Below are 13,603 nucleotides of genomic sequence, written 5' to 3'. Positions count from 1 at the left end.
AGTCGGAGCCTGGGAGCCCCGTGGTGCCCATGGGAGCCCCAAGCCCCACCCACGTCGAGCCAGTCACAGCCTGAGTGTGGTGTGGGACCCCAATGCCCTCCCTCCTGCGCCAGGATTAGCCCCTGCCCTGAGCGGGAGGGCTGGGTCTGTCCTGGCAGGTGCCTAGCCCGGTCTGGATGCTGGACAAGTAATACCCGCGGGGCAGGAAGCCAGCTGCATAGGGCCCTGGGGCCAGCAGACCAGCCCTGGGGGAGCTCGGCCGAGTGGGGGTGCCGGGGCTGGCAGAGCGGCCCAGCTGGCCCATGGACCTGTTCCAGCTTGGCAGGAGCGGCCCGGGGCCAGCTGGGAGCAGCCCCAGCCCATGCCATTGGCACCCCACTCACCTCATTGATGAAGTCTTCGATGTCAGAGGGGCTGGCGGGCAGTTTGCGTGGATACGGGGGGGTGGCATAGCTGTAGGGAGCGTCTCTCCGGATCGGCTGCTTGCCCCGGGGGCAGGGTGGGGGGAAGAAGTCGGGGTTGCGGAGCTGGTTTATGTCGTAGGCGCCCTGCGGAGAGAAGCACTTTAGTGCCTGCCGGGGCCAGCTGATGAGCAGGTCCCTGCCTGCTGGGGGCGCTTGGCTGCACGGGGCAGGGGCAGTTTGGGGCTGCCCAGGCTGGGGTAATATGGTATGTGTCCCCCCTAAACAGGAGAGACTGGGGACAGCAGGGGGCTGTGGGTCAGGAGTGAGGGGCAGGGCTGGGCTAGCAGGGGGCTGTGGGGCAGGACCAAGGGGCACTGGCGGGGGCTGTGGGGCAGGGCTGGGGCAGGCGGGGCTGGGCTGGGCTGGGCTAGCAGGGGGCTATGGGGCAGGGCCGAGGGGCACTGGCGAGGGCTGTGGGGCAGGGCTGGGGCAGGTGGGGCTGGGCTAGCAGGGGGCTGTGGGGCAGGGCCCGAGGGGCACTGGTGGGGGCTGTGGGGCAGGGCTGGGGCGGGCAGGGCTGGGGTAGCAGGGGGCTGTGGGGCAGGGCCGAGGGGCACTGGCGGGGGCTGTGGGGCAGGGCTGGGGCGGGCGGGGCTGTGGGGCAGGGCCGAGGGGCACTGGCGGGGGCTGTGGGGCAGGGCCGAGGGGCACCGGCAGCAGCGAAGTGTGTGGCTGGTTTGCCTGGCGCATGCCCGGGCCCTGGGGCGCTGGTGAGGGGGCTGCCCCCCGCCCGCTCACCTGGTCCTCCTCGCCCCCGCCCTGCTCGTCGTAGGCGAGGATGTTGTCGCGCAGGTCGTCCCGCGAGCTCTGCAGCAGCCCCTCGTGCCGCGGGGGCCGGTGGCACCGCTCCCGGATGGCGGCCAGCAGGGCCAGGGCTGCCGAGACAGAGAGAGGTGGTGGGGCCGGGCCCGGGCGGGGGGTGGCGGGGGTCACCGTCGCGTGACTTACCCAGGAGCAGGAGGATGCTGCTGAGGATGACCATCAGGGCCCCGAAGCTGAGCCCCGCCCCGGCCGTGGAGGCAGCCGCCGTGCCGGCCTGGCAGCTGCCCCCCTCGTCGCAGGGGCACACGGAGACGTTCAGCAGCTGCGGCCGCTCCTGCCGGGGCGTCCCGGAGTCGCTGAGCAGGAGCGGCAGGGAGTGCAGCCCCGCGGGCACCGGGGCCAACACCACCAGCACCGCGTGGGTCGCTGGGGGGGGGAGACAGGGTCACCGTGAAACACCCAGAGTCTGCGCTGGCCCCAGCCCGATGGCCCCGAGTGCTGCCCTCCCCCCCCCCGATCGGGGCCTGCTCCCCCCTCTTCGATCCGCCCCCTGCTCCCCCCTCTTCGGTCCGCCCCCTGCTCCCCCCCCCGATCGGGGCCTGCTCCCCCCTCTTCGATCCGCCCTTGCTCCCCCCCCGATCAGGGCCTGCTCCCCCCTCTTCGATCCGCCCCCTGCTCCCCCCCGATCGGGGCCTGCTCCCCCCTCTTCGGTCCGCCCCCTGCTCCCCCCCCCGATCGGGGCCTGCTCCCCCCCTCTTCGATCCGCCCTTGCTCCCCCCCCGATCAGAGCCTGCTCCCCCCCTCTTCGAGCCACCCCCTGCTCCCCCCCCCGATCGGGGCCTGCTCCCCCCCCTTCGATCCGCCCCCTGCTCCCCCCCACCGATCAGGGCCTGCTCCCCCCTCTTCGATCCGCCCCCTGCTCCCCCCCACCGATCGGGGCCTGCTCCCCCCTCTTCAAGCCACCCCCTGCTCCCTCCCCCCGATCGGGGCCTGCTCCCCCCTCTTCGATCCGCCCGTGCTTCCCCCCCACCGATCAGGGCCTGCTCCCCCCTCTTCGAGCCACCCCCTGTTCCCCCCCCTTCGATCCGCCCCCTGCTCCCCCCCCGATCGGGGCCTGCTCCCCCCTCTTCGATCCGCCCCCTGCTCCCCCCCCCCGATCGGGGCCTGCTCCCCCCTCTTTGATCCGCCCCCTGCTCCCCCCCACCGATCGGGGCCTGCTCCCCCATCTTCGAGCCGCCCCCTGCTCCCTCCCCCCGATCGGGGCCTGCTCCCCCCTCTTCGATCCGCCCGTGCTCCCCCCCCACCGATCAGGGCCTGCTCCCCCCCTCTTCAATCCGTCCCTGCTCCCCCCTCACTGATCAGCCCCCCCCCCCCCCCCGCTACCCCCCATTGCTCCACCCCTCTGCTGCTCCCTCACTGATCAGCCCCTTGCCCCCCACACACACACACTAGGCTCCACCGACCCCAGGCCCATCAAGTCCTGCCCCCTCAGGCGGGCTGGGGTGGAGTGGGGCTCAGGCTGTCGCCTCCCGGCCATGGGCAAGCGATGGCAGCTGGGGCTCGCTCCGGCCCCCGGCCTCACCGTTGAGCTGGCTGAGGCTCCAGTTGCGGGCGAGCTGTGGGGCGTCGGGGCTGAGGCGGAAGTGGAAGGGCTCGGCGTGGGGCGGCAGGTCCTCGTCCGTGGCGCTCAGCAGCAGCCCCTGCCCCTTGCTGGGCTCGCTGCACATGACGCCCGCCGGTGGCAGCAGGGCCGGCCCGTGGTCGTTCACTTCCAGGAGCTCGATGGACAAGGTACCAGTGGCCGTGCGTGGCGGGTCAGCTGGGGACAAGGGGCGACAGGTCAGGGCCCCGCACGCTGACCGGGAGGGCGGGCGGGGCTCAGCCAGGCTGCAGGGCGGGGCCAGCACCCCCGGCTCACCATTATCGCTGGCCAGGATGACAGCCGTGTACCAGCCGCCCTGCAGGAAGGGCGAGCGGCACGGCAGCTCCCGCTTGGTCTGCACCCTCCCGGAGCGCGGGTCCAGCAGCAGCCAGTCGGCCGGGTCGTAGGCCAGGGAGTAACTGCGGGCAGAGACACCAAGTTATTTGCCTAGGCCACCAACCCAAACCTCTCTGGGGGCATCCCAGGAGCCCTGCCCTGGCGTGCGCAGCTGGAGGCAGGGAGGGGGAGACGCAAAGAGTCACATCCCCTCTATAGCAAAACAATGTAATAGAGGGCTGTTACGGAGGCACCTCTGTCCTAATAGTACCCGCTGCCGCCAGATAAAGACACAGCTCCTAGGCTGTTTAGAGAAAACTTTGGCAGCCTTCTGTCTGCCAGGAACCACTTAGCAGCAGTGTGCCTGTGAAATCCGTACTACATTGTTTTGCCTTTATGGTATCTACTTCTCTATTGTTTATCTGTATGGTTTCGTAATTGCTTCTGTCTGTTGCATAACTAATTTGTGCAAGGTGTAAAGCATTGTTCTGCAATATGTTAGGATGGGTCAAAGGATTATTTTGTAATACTTTAGTTTGAAATGATTGGCTAAGGTAGAGCTAAGCAGGACTCAAGCTTAACTACATAAAGTGGGGTCCAAAAAGAAGTTCTTTGGCACCAACTCCAGGGCACAGCCCAAGATCGGAGCTGCTAGACCTCAACGCCCTGCCAAGTATATTGTGCAGAGGCTGGAGGAGCCCTGGACGATCTGATCCTGACTGACCACCTGGAAAAGTTCATTTGCCTTATGGGGCGTGGTGCACTGTATGCTTAGCGTGTGCATTCTGGGCGGTAACTGTTAATACCTAGACGTTAAGGATATTACTGTGTAAGGCTCTTTCACCGGTACATGGCCCCGCAAGCCTGCAGGAGATTGTGTCCTGAGCCCTAGGAAATGGATAAGGGTGGAGGTGCCCTAGCATGGGCGAGTAACACCCCATCAGAGGAGTTGAAGCCTGCATGGCAGAGCGCTGAGCCTGATCTCCCAGCCCCTGCCAGCCTGTCTGATGGGGGCCTCCCCACCCAGGCTCCTGCATGGCAAAGCCCCAGCCTCAGCAGCCCCTGCAGCCAGGCCGGCGCCTTCACTCTACGGGCGCTAAAGGCCAAGTTCCCCATCCTCGTACCTCCCCCCGGGGGATTTCCATGGGGCCCCTCGCTGGCCAGTGCAGCTCCCACCCACTGTTCCCCAGCCCCTGGCACTGCATCCAGGCTGCTCCTGGGGGCTCTGCCAGGGCTCCTGGGGAGGCAGGCAGCGCTGGCCCCTGGTCAGAGCCCCCCGGGGGGTCTCACCTGAGGGCCTGAGGCTGACGGGTGTCCGGGTCGCTGGCACTGAAAGTGGTGAGCTCGGTGCCCGGCGGCGCCCCCTCCACCACACTGGCCAGCCGGGGGTTCTCGCGGAAGAAGGGTGCCTCGTTCACGTCCAGAACCTGCACCTGCACCATGGCCAGGGCCCGGGTGGTCTGGGGGGCCGACGGGTGCAGCTGGTTCTGGTTCTGGACAGAGACGGTGAGCGTGAAGTGGTCCCGCCCCTCGTGGTCCAGGGCCTGAAAGTGGAGGGGCCAAGAGTTAGTCACGGGGAAAAGAGGTAACCCCAGGCCAGCCACCCCAGGGGTCAGTCTGCACATGGGCTCCCCACCCCCATGCCCAGGGGTCACTCTCCAGCGGGGCTCCCCACCCCCACGCCCAGGAGCTGCTCTCCAGTGGGGTGCCCCACGGCCAGGGGTCGCTCTCCAGTGGGACCCCCACACCCAGGGACCGCTTTCCAGCCAGGGTTCTGGGCTGGGACACAGCCTAGCTGCTCCCTGTGGCCATTGGTAATGAGGGGCAGAGCATGGCCCCTGTGCTGAGTGACTCATCTCCAGATGGGTCCAGGCTAGAGGGAATAGGGGGCTGGCTGGGGCGTGGGTGCTGGCCAAGCCCCCTGGGGCTGGGAGTAGGGACAGGCTGTGGCCCAGGGCGCTGCCTCCTCACCTTCACCACGGAGAGGATGCCGTCATTGGTGTGGGGGTCGGTGCGGATGGCAAAGGCCCCGTCTGGGTCACCCTCCAGGATGGTGAATCGCGCCAGCCAGTTGGGGGAGCCGGGCAGGTCCTTGTCGTGCACCAGGAGCCGGCCGATGTCCACGCCACTCGTGTTCTCCAGCACCTCCATGGAGAACTGCAAGAGAGCAGCTGGGGCGCTCATGGCCTGGCACAATGGCACGGCCCACGTTCGCATCTTCCCCAGCTTGGGCCAGGATCCTTGTCCCCCTACACAGAGCCTACAGAGGGCAGGAACCCCCCGCAGCCATGCAGTGAGTCAGACTGGCCCCCCAGGCATCCTGCACCCCGTCCCCCCAGCCGCTGGCCCGGCTCCCTACCTCCGGCTTGGTGAACTCGGGCGGGTTGTCGTTGATGTCGTCAACGTAGATCACGGCTGTGGCTGTGGTGGTGAGGCCATCGCCCGACATGTCAGCCACTTGGAGCGTCAGGTTATACACACTCACCACCTGGGGAGGAAGGAGCCAGCGGGGTCACCCAGGGAGCCTGCTGTCCTGCAGCCAGCTACTTGCCTGTCAGGCCCAGGGCCAGCCCATTCCCCAGTGCCCTGGACCCCTGGAGGGGGGCAATGCCCTGTGTTACCCAGCCAGGGGCTGCCCAACCCACCCCGCATTGGCCTGAGTTAGCTCACATCTGCACCCCAGTGCACAGTCTGTTATTCATGTCCTGGGTCTGGCCCAGCAGGGCTCTGCTAGTCTTGGTCAGGGCTGCCCACAGGTAGCCAGAGCACGCTGGTTTTGGTTGCCAAGCCATCCCTCTGGTTCCAGCCACCCACACACTGATCGAGTGCAATTGGGCGGGCCCCCAGCCACTGCAGAGACATGCCCCCGAGCCAGGCAGCAGGGACTCCCAGCCCACAGCGCTGGCTGCCCCCCGGGGCCCATTACCTCGCGGTCCAGCCCCACTTGCACGGTGCGGATCTCGCCTGTGGTCTCGTTGACGCTGAAGAGCCCGGCAGAGCCCTGCTCCAGGATGGAGTATCGCAGGGCTGCATTGTCTGTGTCTGGGTCGTCAGCGTCTGTGGCTTCTGCCTTCAGCACATAGGTGCCTATGACCAGAAATACACCAAGGGTGTAGAATCATAGAAATGTCGGGCTGGATGGGACTTCGAGAGGTCATCGAGTTCAGCCTCTGGCGCGGTGGCAGGGCCAAGTAAACCTAGACCATTCCGGACAGGTTGTCCCACCTCTTCTTAAAAACCTCCAATGACGGGGATTCTACAACCTCCTTGGAAGCCGATTCCAGAGCCTCACTACCCTGAGAGCTAGAAAGTTTTTCCTAATATCTCACCTAAACCTTTCTTGCTGCAGATTAAGCCCATCACGTCTTTCCTCCCTTCAGTGGCCATGGAGAACAATTGATCCCCGGCCTCTTTAGAACCGCCCTTAACATATTTGGAGACTGTTACCAGGTCTCCCCTCAGTCTCCTTTTCTCAAGTCTAAACACACCCAGGTTTTTAACCTTTCCTCCTAGGTCAGGTTTTCTGACCCTTTAATCATTTTTGTTGCTCTTCTCTGGACTCTCTCCAATTTGTGCATATCTTTTCTAAAGTGTGACACCCAGAATGGGACACAGTTCTCCAGCTGAGGGGGACAGGTACCTCCCATGTCTTACATACAACACTCCTCCTCATACACACCAGAATGACATTAGCCTTTTCCGCAGATGTATCACACTGTGGACTCATATTCACCCTCACCCCCAGATCCTTTCAGCAGCACAACCACCTGGCCAGGTATTCCCCAGTTTGTAGCTGTGCATTTGATTTTTTTCCTTTCTACACGTAGTACTTTGCACTTGTCTATATTGAATTTCATCTTGTTGATTTTAATTCTGTCTGCCAAAGTGCTTGAAACTCCTCCCAGCTTGGGGTCATCGTCAAGTTTTATAAGCCTATTCCACTCCATTCCCAAGTCATCAATGAAACTATTGACTAGTACTGGACACAGGACAGACCCGTGTGGGACTGCATTAGGTACATCCACCCAGTTTGACAGTGAACCATTGATAACTATGCTTTGAATGAGGTCTTTCAACCACTTGTGCACCCACCGTACAGTAATTTCACCTAAGCCCACACCTCGTCGGGGCAACAAAAATGGCCGATGAAATTCAGTGTTGATAAATGTAAAGTGATGCACATTGGAAAACAGAATCCCAACTATACATGGTCTTATCTTACTTAACTAAATATTCTTTAACCTGTTTTTCCCCTTTTGGCTTGCGATCCTTCCCGCCTTGTTGTCAATATTAATTATGTTGAGTATCTGTCACCATATTTTTAAAGAACCTCCTCTTACTGCCTTTTATGTCCCTTGCTAGGTGTAATTCATTTTGTGCTTTAGCCTTTCTGATGTTGTCCCTACATAAGAACGGCCATAGTGGATCAGACCAAAGGTCCAGCTAATCCAGTATCCTGTCTTCCAACAGTGCCCAGTGCCAGGTGCCCTAGAGGGAATGAACAGAACAGGGAATCATCAAGTGATCCATCCCCTTGTCACGGAGTGTGGGGGAGTCCAGGCCCTGCACCCCTCTTCCTGGGATTCACTGAGACTCTCAGCCAGCCAGTAAAACAGAAGGTTTATTGGACAACAGGAACACAGTCCAAAACAGAGCTTGTGGGTACACCCAGGACCCCTCAGCCAAGTCCTTCTGGGGGAGCAGGGAGCTTAGACCCCAGCCCTGGGGTTCCCTGTGTTCCTCCACCCAGCCCCAAACTGAAACTAAACCCCCCCAGCAGGATCTCTCCTGCAGCCTGTCTTCACATTCCTGGGCAGAGGTGTCACCTCCCCCTCCTCCTCCTGGCTCAGGTGACAGGCTCTCAGGTCTCCCATCCCCAGGGCACATTCCCAGGTCAACACTCCCCCCTCCCTGCTGAGTCACATCCTCACATCTCTCCCCCCTTCGAGACTGAACTGAGCGGGGTCACTGAGACCAGTGACCTGGGGAAGTTCGGGGCCCCCTCTCCGGGACAGCGCATCCACTATCAGGTTGGCACTTCCCTTCACGTGGACCACGTCCATGTCGTAATCCTGCAGGAGCAGGCTCCATCTCAGGAGTTTGGCGTTGGCTCCTTTCATCTGGTGCAGCCAGGTCAGGGGAGAGTGGTCACATGGTGAAGTGTCGCCCGAAGAGATAGGGCTCTAGTTTCTTGAGGGCCCACACTTGAGGGCCAGGCACTCCTTCTCGATGGCCACGTAGTGTTGCTCCCGGGGTAGCAACTTCTTGCTCAGGTACACGATGGGGTGTCTCTCCCCCTTTTCATCCTCCTGCATTAACACCGCCCCCAGTCCCGTGTCTGAGGCGTCGGTGAATACCACAAAGGGCTTGTCAAAGTCTTGGTTTGCCAGAACTGGGCCACTGCCCAGAGCCTCCTTCAGCGCCTGGAAAGCCTCCTGGCACTGCTCGGTCCAGACCACCTTGTCTGGCTTCCCCTTCTTGCATAGCTCAGTGAGGGGGTGGCTATGGTGCTAAAGTGGGGCACAAATCTTCGATAGTATCCTGCCATCCCAATAAAGGCTTGGACCTGCTTTTTGGTGTGGGGAGCGGGCCAGTCTCTGATCACCTCCACCTTGGCTGGTTCTGGCTTTAGGCGGCTGCTCCCCACCCGATGGCCCAGGTAAGATACTTCAGCTATCCCCACCTTGCACTTCTCCGCTTTTACAGTCAGCCCAGCCCCCTGGAGTTGGTCCAGGACTTGTCTAACCTGGGACACGTGGTCCTCCCAGGTCTGACTAAAGACACAGATGTCATCAATATACGCCACGGCAAAACTCTCCATCCCCCTCAGTAGCTGGTCCACCAGGCGCTGGAAGGTGGCCGGCGCTCCCTTGAGGCTGAACGGCAGGGTCAGGAACTCATAGAGCACCAGAGGGCTGATAAAGGCCGATTTCAGCCGGGCATCTGCATCCAGCGACACTTTCCAGTAGCCCTTTGTAAGGTCCATGGTGGTAAGGTACCGAGCTCCTCCCAGCTTGTCTAGGAGCTCGTCCGGCCTGGGCATGGGGTAGGCATCAGATACAGTGATGGCATTGAGCTTCCGATAGTCTGCACAGAACCGGACCGACCCATCCTTTTTGGGGACCAGCACCACAGGCAAGGCCCAAGGGCTGGCCGATGGCTGGATCACCCCCAAAGCCAGCATGTCCCGGACCTCTCTTTCCAGGTCCTGAGCAGTTTTTCCTGTGACTCGGAAGGGGGAGCATCTTATCAGCGGGTGCGACCCTGTCTGCACCCAGTGGACAGTCAGATTAGTGCATCCAGGCTGGTTGGAAAACAGCTATCGGTATGGATGCAGCACCTCCCTGACCTCAGCTTGCTGGGCAGGGGTTAGCTGATCCGAGAGGGGAATTGTTTCCAGGGGGGAACCAGCTCTGGTCCCAGGGAATAGATCTACTAAAGGGTCATCTCCCTGCTCCTCCCACTGTCCACACACGGCCAACACCACATTCCCCCTGGCATAATATGGCTTCATCATATTCACATGGTACACCCGGCGGTGGTGCGCCCGGTTTGACAGCTCCACCACAGAGTTTACCTCATTGAGCTGCTTGACAACCTTGAAAGGGCCCTCCCAGGTGGCCGTGTAGTTTGTTCTTTCTCACAGGGATGAGAACCATCACCGGATCCCCGGTGGCGTAGGCACGGGCCCGTGCCGTGCGGTCATACCAGACCTTCTGCTTCCTCTGGGCTCGGGCCAGATTCTCCCTGGCCAGGCCCATGAGTTCAGCCAGTCTCTCTCGGAAGATCAGGACATACTCCACCCCTGACTCTCCATTGGGAGTGGCCTTCCCCTCCCACTCGTCTCTCATCAGGTCCAGGGGGCCCCTCACCCTCCTGCCATATAACAGTTCGAAAGGCGAAAATCCGGTAGACTCCTGGGGCACCTCCCTGTACACGAACAGCAGGTGAGGTAAGTACTTGTCCCAGGCCTGAGGGTGCTGGTTCATAAAGGTTTTCAGCATCATCTTTAGCGTCCCATTGAACATCTCCACCAGCCCGTTGGACTGGGGGTGATAAGCGGAGGCCCAGTTGTGCCGGACCCCACATTTCTCCCACAAGCACCGGAGCAGGGCCGGCATGAAGTTGGAGCCTTGGTCTGTCAAGACTTCCTTGGGGAACCCCACTCGGCTGAAAATGGTCAGGAGCGCATCGGCCACGGTGTCTGCTTCAATGGAAGCTAAGGGCACTGCCTCGTGGTAGCGGGTGGCAAAATCTACCACCCCCAGAATGTATTTCTTCCCCGACCGGGTCGTCTTGCTGAGAGGCCCCACGATGTCCATGGCCACCTTCTGGAAAGGCTCCTCTATGATGGGCAAAGGTCTCAAAGCCGCTTTCCCCTTGTCCCGGGCCTTCCCCACCCTCTGACAGGGGTCACAGGATCGGCAGTACTGCCGGACGGTGGTAAAGACCCCGGGCCAGTAAAAGTTCTGTAGCAACCTCTGCCGGGTGCGCCGGATTCCCTGGTGCTCTGCGAGGGGGATGTCATGGGCCAGGTACAGTAGCTTGCGGCGATACTTCTGGGGGACGACCAGCTGCCTCCTGATCCCACAGGACTCCACTTCCCCTGGGGGAGCCCATTCTCGGTACAGGAACCCCTTCTCCCACAGGAACCTCTCCTGGCAGCCTCTCCTCATGGTCCGTCCCACACTGAGGTCAGCCAGGTCCCTGCGCTTCCGCAAGGAGGGATCTTTCCTCAACTCGGCCTGGAACTCAGCGGCTGGGGAAGGGATGGGGCCCGGTTCCCCCTTAGTGGCCAGGTCTGAGGCCTCAGCCTCTCCGAGCCGTGCCCCTCGGCGCTCCCTCCCCACCAGGGTAGGGTCCTGTGCCTCCGGTGCGGTACCCTCCCCAAGGCCAGGGTGCAGTGCCCCTCGCCGGCTCTGGCTACTCGTCACAACCAGGGCGGTCTGGGGCTTGCTTGGCCGGTCCTCTAGGTCTCCCCCCATCAAACCTTCAGTGGGCAAATGGTGGTGTACCCCCACATCCTTGGGGCCCTCCTTGGCCCCCCATTTCAGGTGTACCCTTGCCATGGGCACCTTAAATGGGGTCCCGCCCACCCCTGTCAGGGTCAGGTAGATGTTGGGCACCACCCGATGTGGGGCTACCACCTCGGGCCGGGCCAGCATCACCTCCGCGCCCGTATCCCAGTATCCATTGACCTTCCTCCCATCCACCTCCAGGGGAACAAGGCACTCTCTCCGGAAGGACAACCCCGTGCCCACCCTGTAAACCGAGCACCCTGAGTCCAGAGCCTCCAGCCCTCTAGCGGAGCTGGCCTGGGGTACTCTTCCCTTCTGCGCAGGTGGTAAACTGGTAGCCCCCCTTTCCTGGGTTGTCTGCCCCTCGTCCAGCTGAGTCCCTACCCAGTTAACCCTGGGTAGGTTGGGTCTGCTCAGTCTGTCCCTGAGCCCGGGGCACTGGGTCTGTACGTGGCCTCTCTGGCCACAGTGATAGCAGCTCAGGTCACGTTGGTCTCCTCGAGCGGGTCAGAGGGGCCCGACGCCAGGCGTTCCACTTTGGAGGGGGTTCTCCCTATTTCCCCGCTGGGAGGCCCCATGGTGACTCTCTCTCTTCATCGGGGGGGGCCTGTTCTTTTGGGACTCCTCCCGGCTACTCCCTGACCGACTGTTCACGAACTCGTCGGCCAGCTGCCCTGCGTGCTGGGGGTTCTCGAGCTTTTTGTCCACCAACCACAGCCTCAGGTCGGAAGGGCACTGATCATACAGTTGCTCCAGTACGATTAGGTCAAGCAGGTCCTCTTTAGCTTGGGCCCCAGCTGTCCACTTGCGGGCATACCCCTGCATCCGGTTGACCAGTTGTAGGTAGGTGACCTCAGGCGTTTTACGCTGACTCCGGAACCTTCTCCGGTACATCTCGGGGGTCAGCCCAAACTCACGGAGCAGGGCCTGTTTGAACAGTTCATAGTCCCCTGCCTCCGCCCCTGTCATTTGACTGTACCCCTCCACGGCTTTGGGGTCCAGTAAGGGAGTGAGGAACTGGAGCCTGTCTGCAGGGTCAACCCTGTGCATCTCGCAGGCATTCTCAAAGGCCGTCAGGAAGCTATCCATGTCCTCCCCCTCCTTCCTCTGGGCCAGGAAGCACTTGTCAAAGTTCCTTGCAGTTGTGGGTCCCCCCACACTCACCGCAGCTGGGGCCCCACTGCTCCTCAGTCTGGCCAGCTCCAGTTCATGCTGTCTTTGTTTCTCCTTCTCCTGACGTTCCCTCTCCTTCTCCTCCCGCTCATGTTGACGTTGTTTCTCCTTCTCCTCCTGCTCATGTTGACCTTGTTTTTCATGATCCTCCAGCTCCCTCATTTTCATCTCCCTCTCCCATTCCAGCCGTATCTGCTCCAGGGATGGGGAGCTCCGCTGGGAGGATCCCCTGCTGGCTGCTGGGGTCAGGGTGCCCTCGGTAATCGCTGGGCTTCCCCCAACCCCTCCCCCAGGCATAGGTAGGAAGGGTCTCGGGATGTCCTCGGCAGCAGTCTGACCCCTCCCAGCCTGGTCAGGCCCCACGGCCCCCGCTGCGTCCACCGGGCGGCTTCCCTCCGGGACAGGGATCGGGTCATCCAAGCGATCCCTCTCCTCCAACTGGGCAATCAGCTGTTCCTTGGTGGACCTCCCGATGCGCAGCCCCCTCTGCCTGCACAGCTCCACCAGGTCGCTCTTAAGGCGTTTAGCGTACATCTCCCTGCTGGCCACTCGCAGGCCGGGCAGCTTTCTACCGTTCCCAGGAAAAACCCCTCATGTGCCAGTCCTTCTTGAGGTCACCACCTCTTTGCCAGGGTCGAGCTGCAGACTCCTCCGCCCCTGGGACCGCTCGCTGCAATCCCCCGGGGGACCCTGTTACTGCAAAAGTCCTTCTCTCTGGTCACACACTCCCAGGGGTTAACCGCCCCCTGAAACCGTCTCTCTCTGAATCTTCAGCACGCCCGGTCCCCGTCAATCCCCCTTCGTTTTACTGTTCCCCAGTCACTTACTGCAGGAAGCACCGTTCACGGGGTGCAGTAGATCCCACCTCTGCCACCAGTTGTCACGGAGTGTGGGGGAGTCCGGGGCCTGCACCCCTCTTCCTGGGATCCACTGAGACTCTCAGCCAGCCAGTAAAACAGAAGGTTTATTGGACAACAGGAACTCAGTCTAAAAGAGAGCTTGTGGGTACACCCAGGACCCCTCAGTCAAGTCCTTCTGGGGGAGCAGGGAGTTTAGACCCCAGCCCTGGGGTTCCCTGCGTTCCTCCACCCAGCACCAAACTGAAACTAAACCCTCGTAGCAGCTCTCTCCTGCAGCCTGTCTTCACATTCCTGGGCAGAGGTGTCACCTCCCCCTCCCCCTCCTGGTTCAGGTGACAGGCTCTCAGG

General features: G+C 61.9%; 1 protein-coding gene across 1 annotated transcript in view; it reads right to left on the bottom strand.

Annotated features, from left to right (window-relative positions):
• CDH15 (cadherin 15) overlaps positions 1 to 13,603 on the bottom strand; it is a 37,369-nt gene that overhangs the window by 2,967 nt on the left and 20,799 nt on the right. The window contains exons 5-13 of the mRNA XM_073308233.2: positions 6,131 to 6,291; positions 5,564 to 5,692; positions 5,176 to 5,361; positions 4,495 to 4,748; positions 3,145 to 3,287; positions 2,809 to 3,045; positions 1,413 to 1,652; positions 1,203 to 1,339; positions 384 to 548 (exon numbers count right to left, since the gene is read on the bottom strand). Of these exons, the coding sequence (XP_073164334.1) occupies positions 384 to 548; positions 1,203 to 1,339; positions 1,413 to 1,652; positions 2,809 to 3,045; positions 3,145 to 3,287; positions 4,495 to 4,748; positions 5,176 to 5,361; positions 5,564 to 5,692; positions 6,131 to 6,291 (1,652 nt within the window). The remainder of the gene's footprint in view (positions 1 to 383; positions 549 to 1,202; positions 1,340 to 1,412; positions 1,653 to 2,808; positions 3,046 to 3,144; positions 3,288 to 4,494; positions 4,749 to 5,175; positions 5,362 to 5,563; positions 5,693 to 6,130; positions 6,292 to 13,603) is intronic.

This window comes from Lepidochelys kempii, chromosome 12, assembly GCF_965140285.1.
Source record: "Lepidochelys kempii isolate rLepKem1 chromosome 12, rLepKem1.hap1, whole genome shotgun sequence".
Classification (NCBI taxonomy): domain Eukaryota; kingdom Metazoa; phylum Chordata; order Testudines; family Cheloniidae; genus Lepidochelys; species Lepidochelys kempii.
The sequence above is the reverse complement of the archived record's forward strand: the minus strand, read 5'-3'. Positions and strand labels throughout refer to the sequence as shown.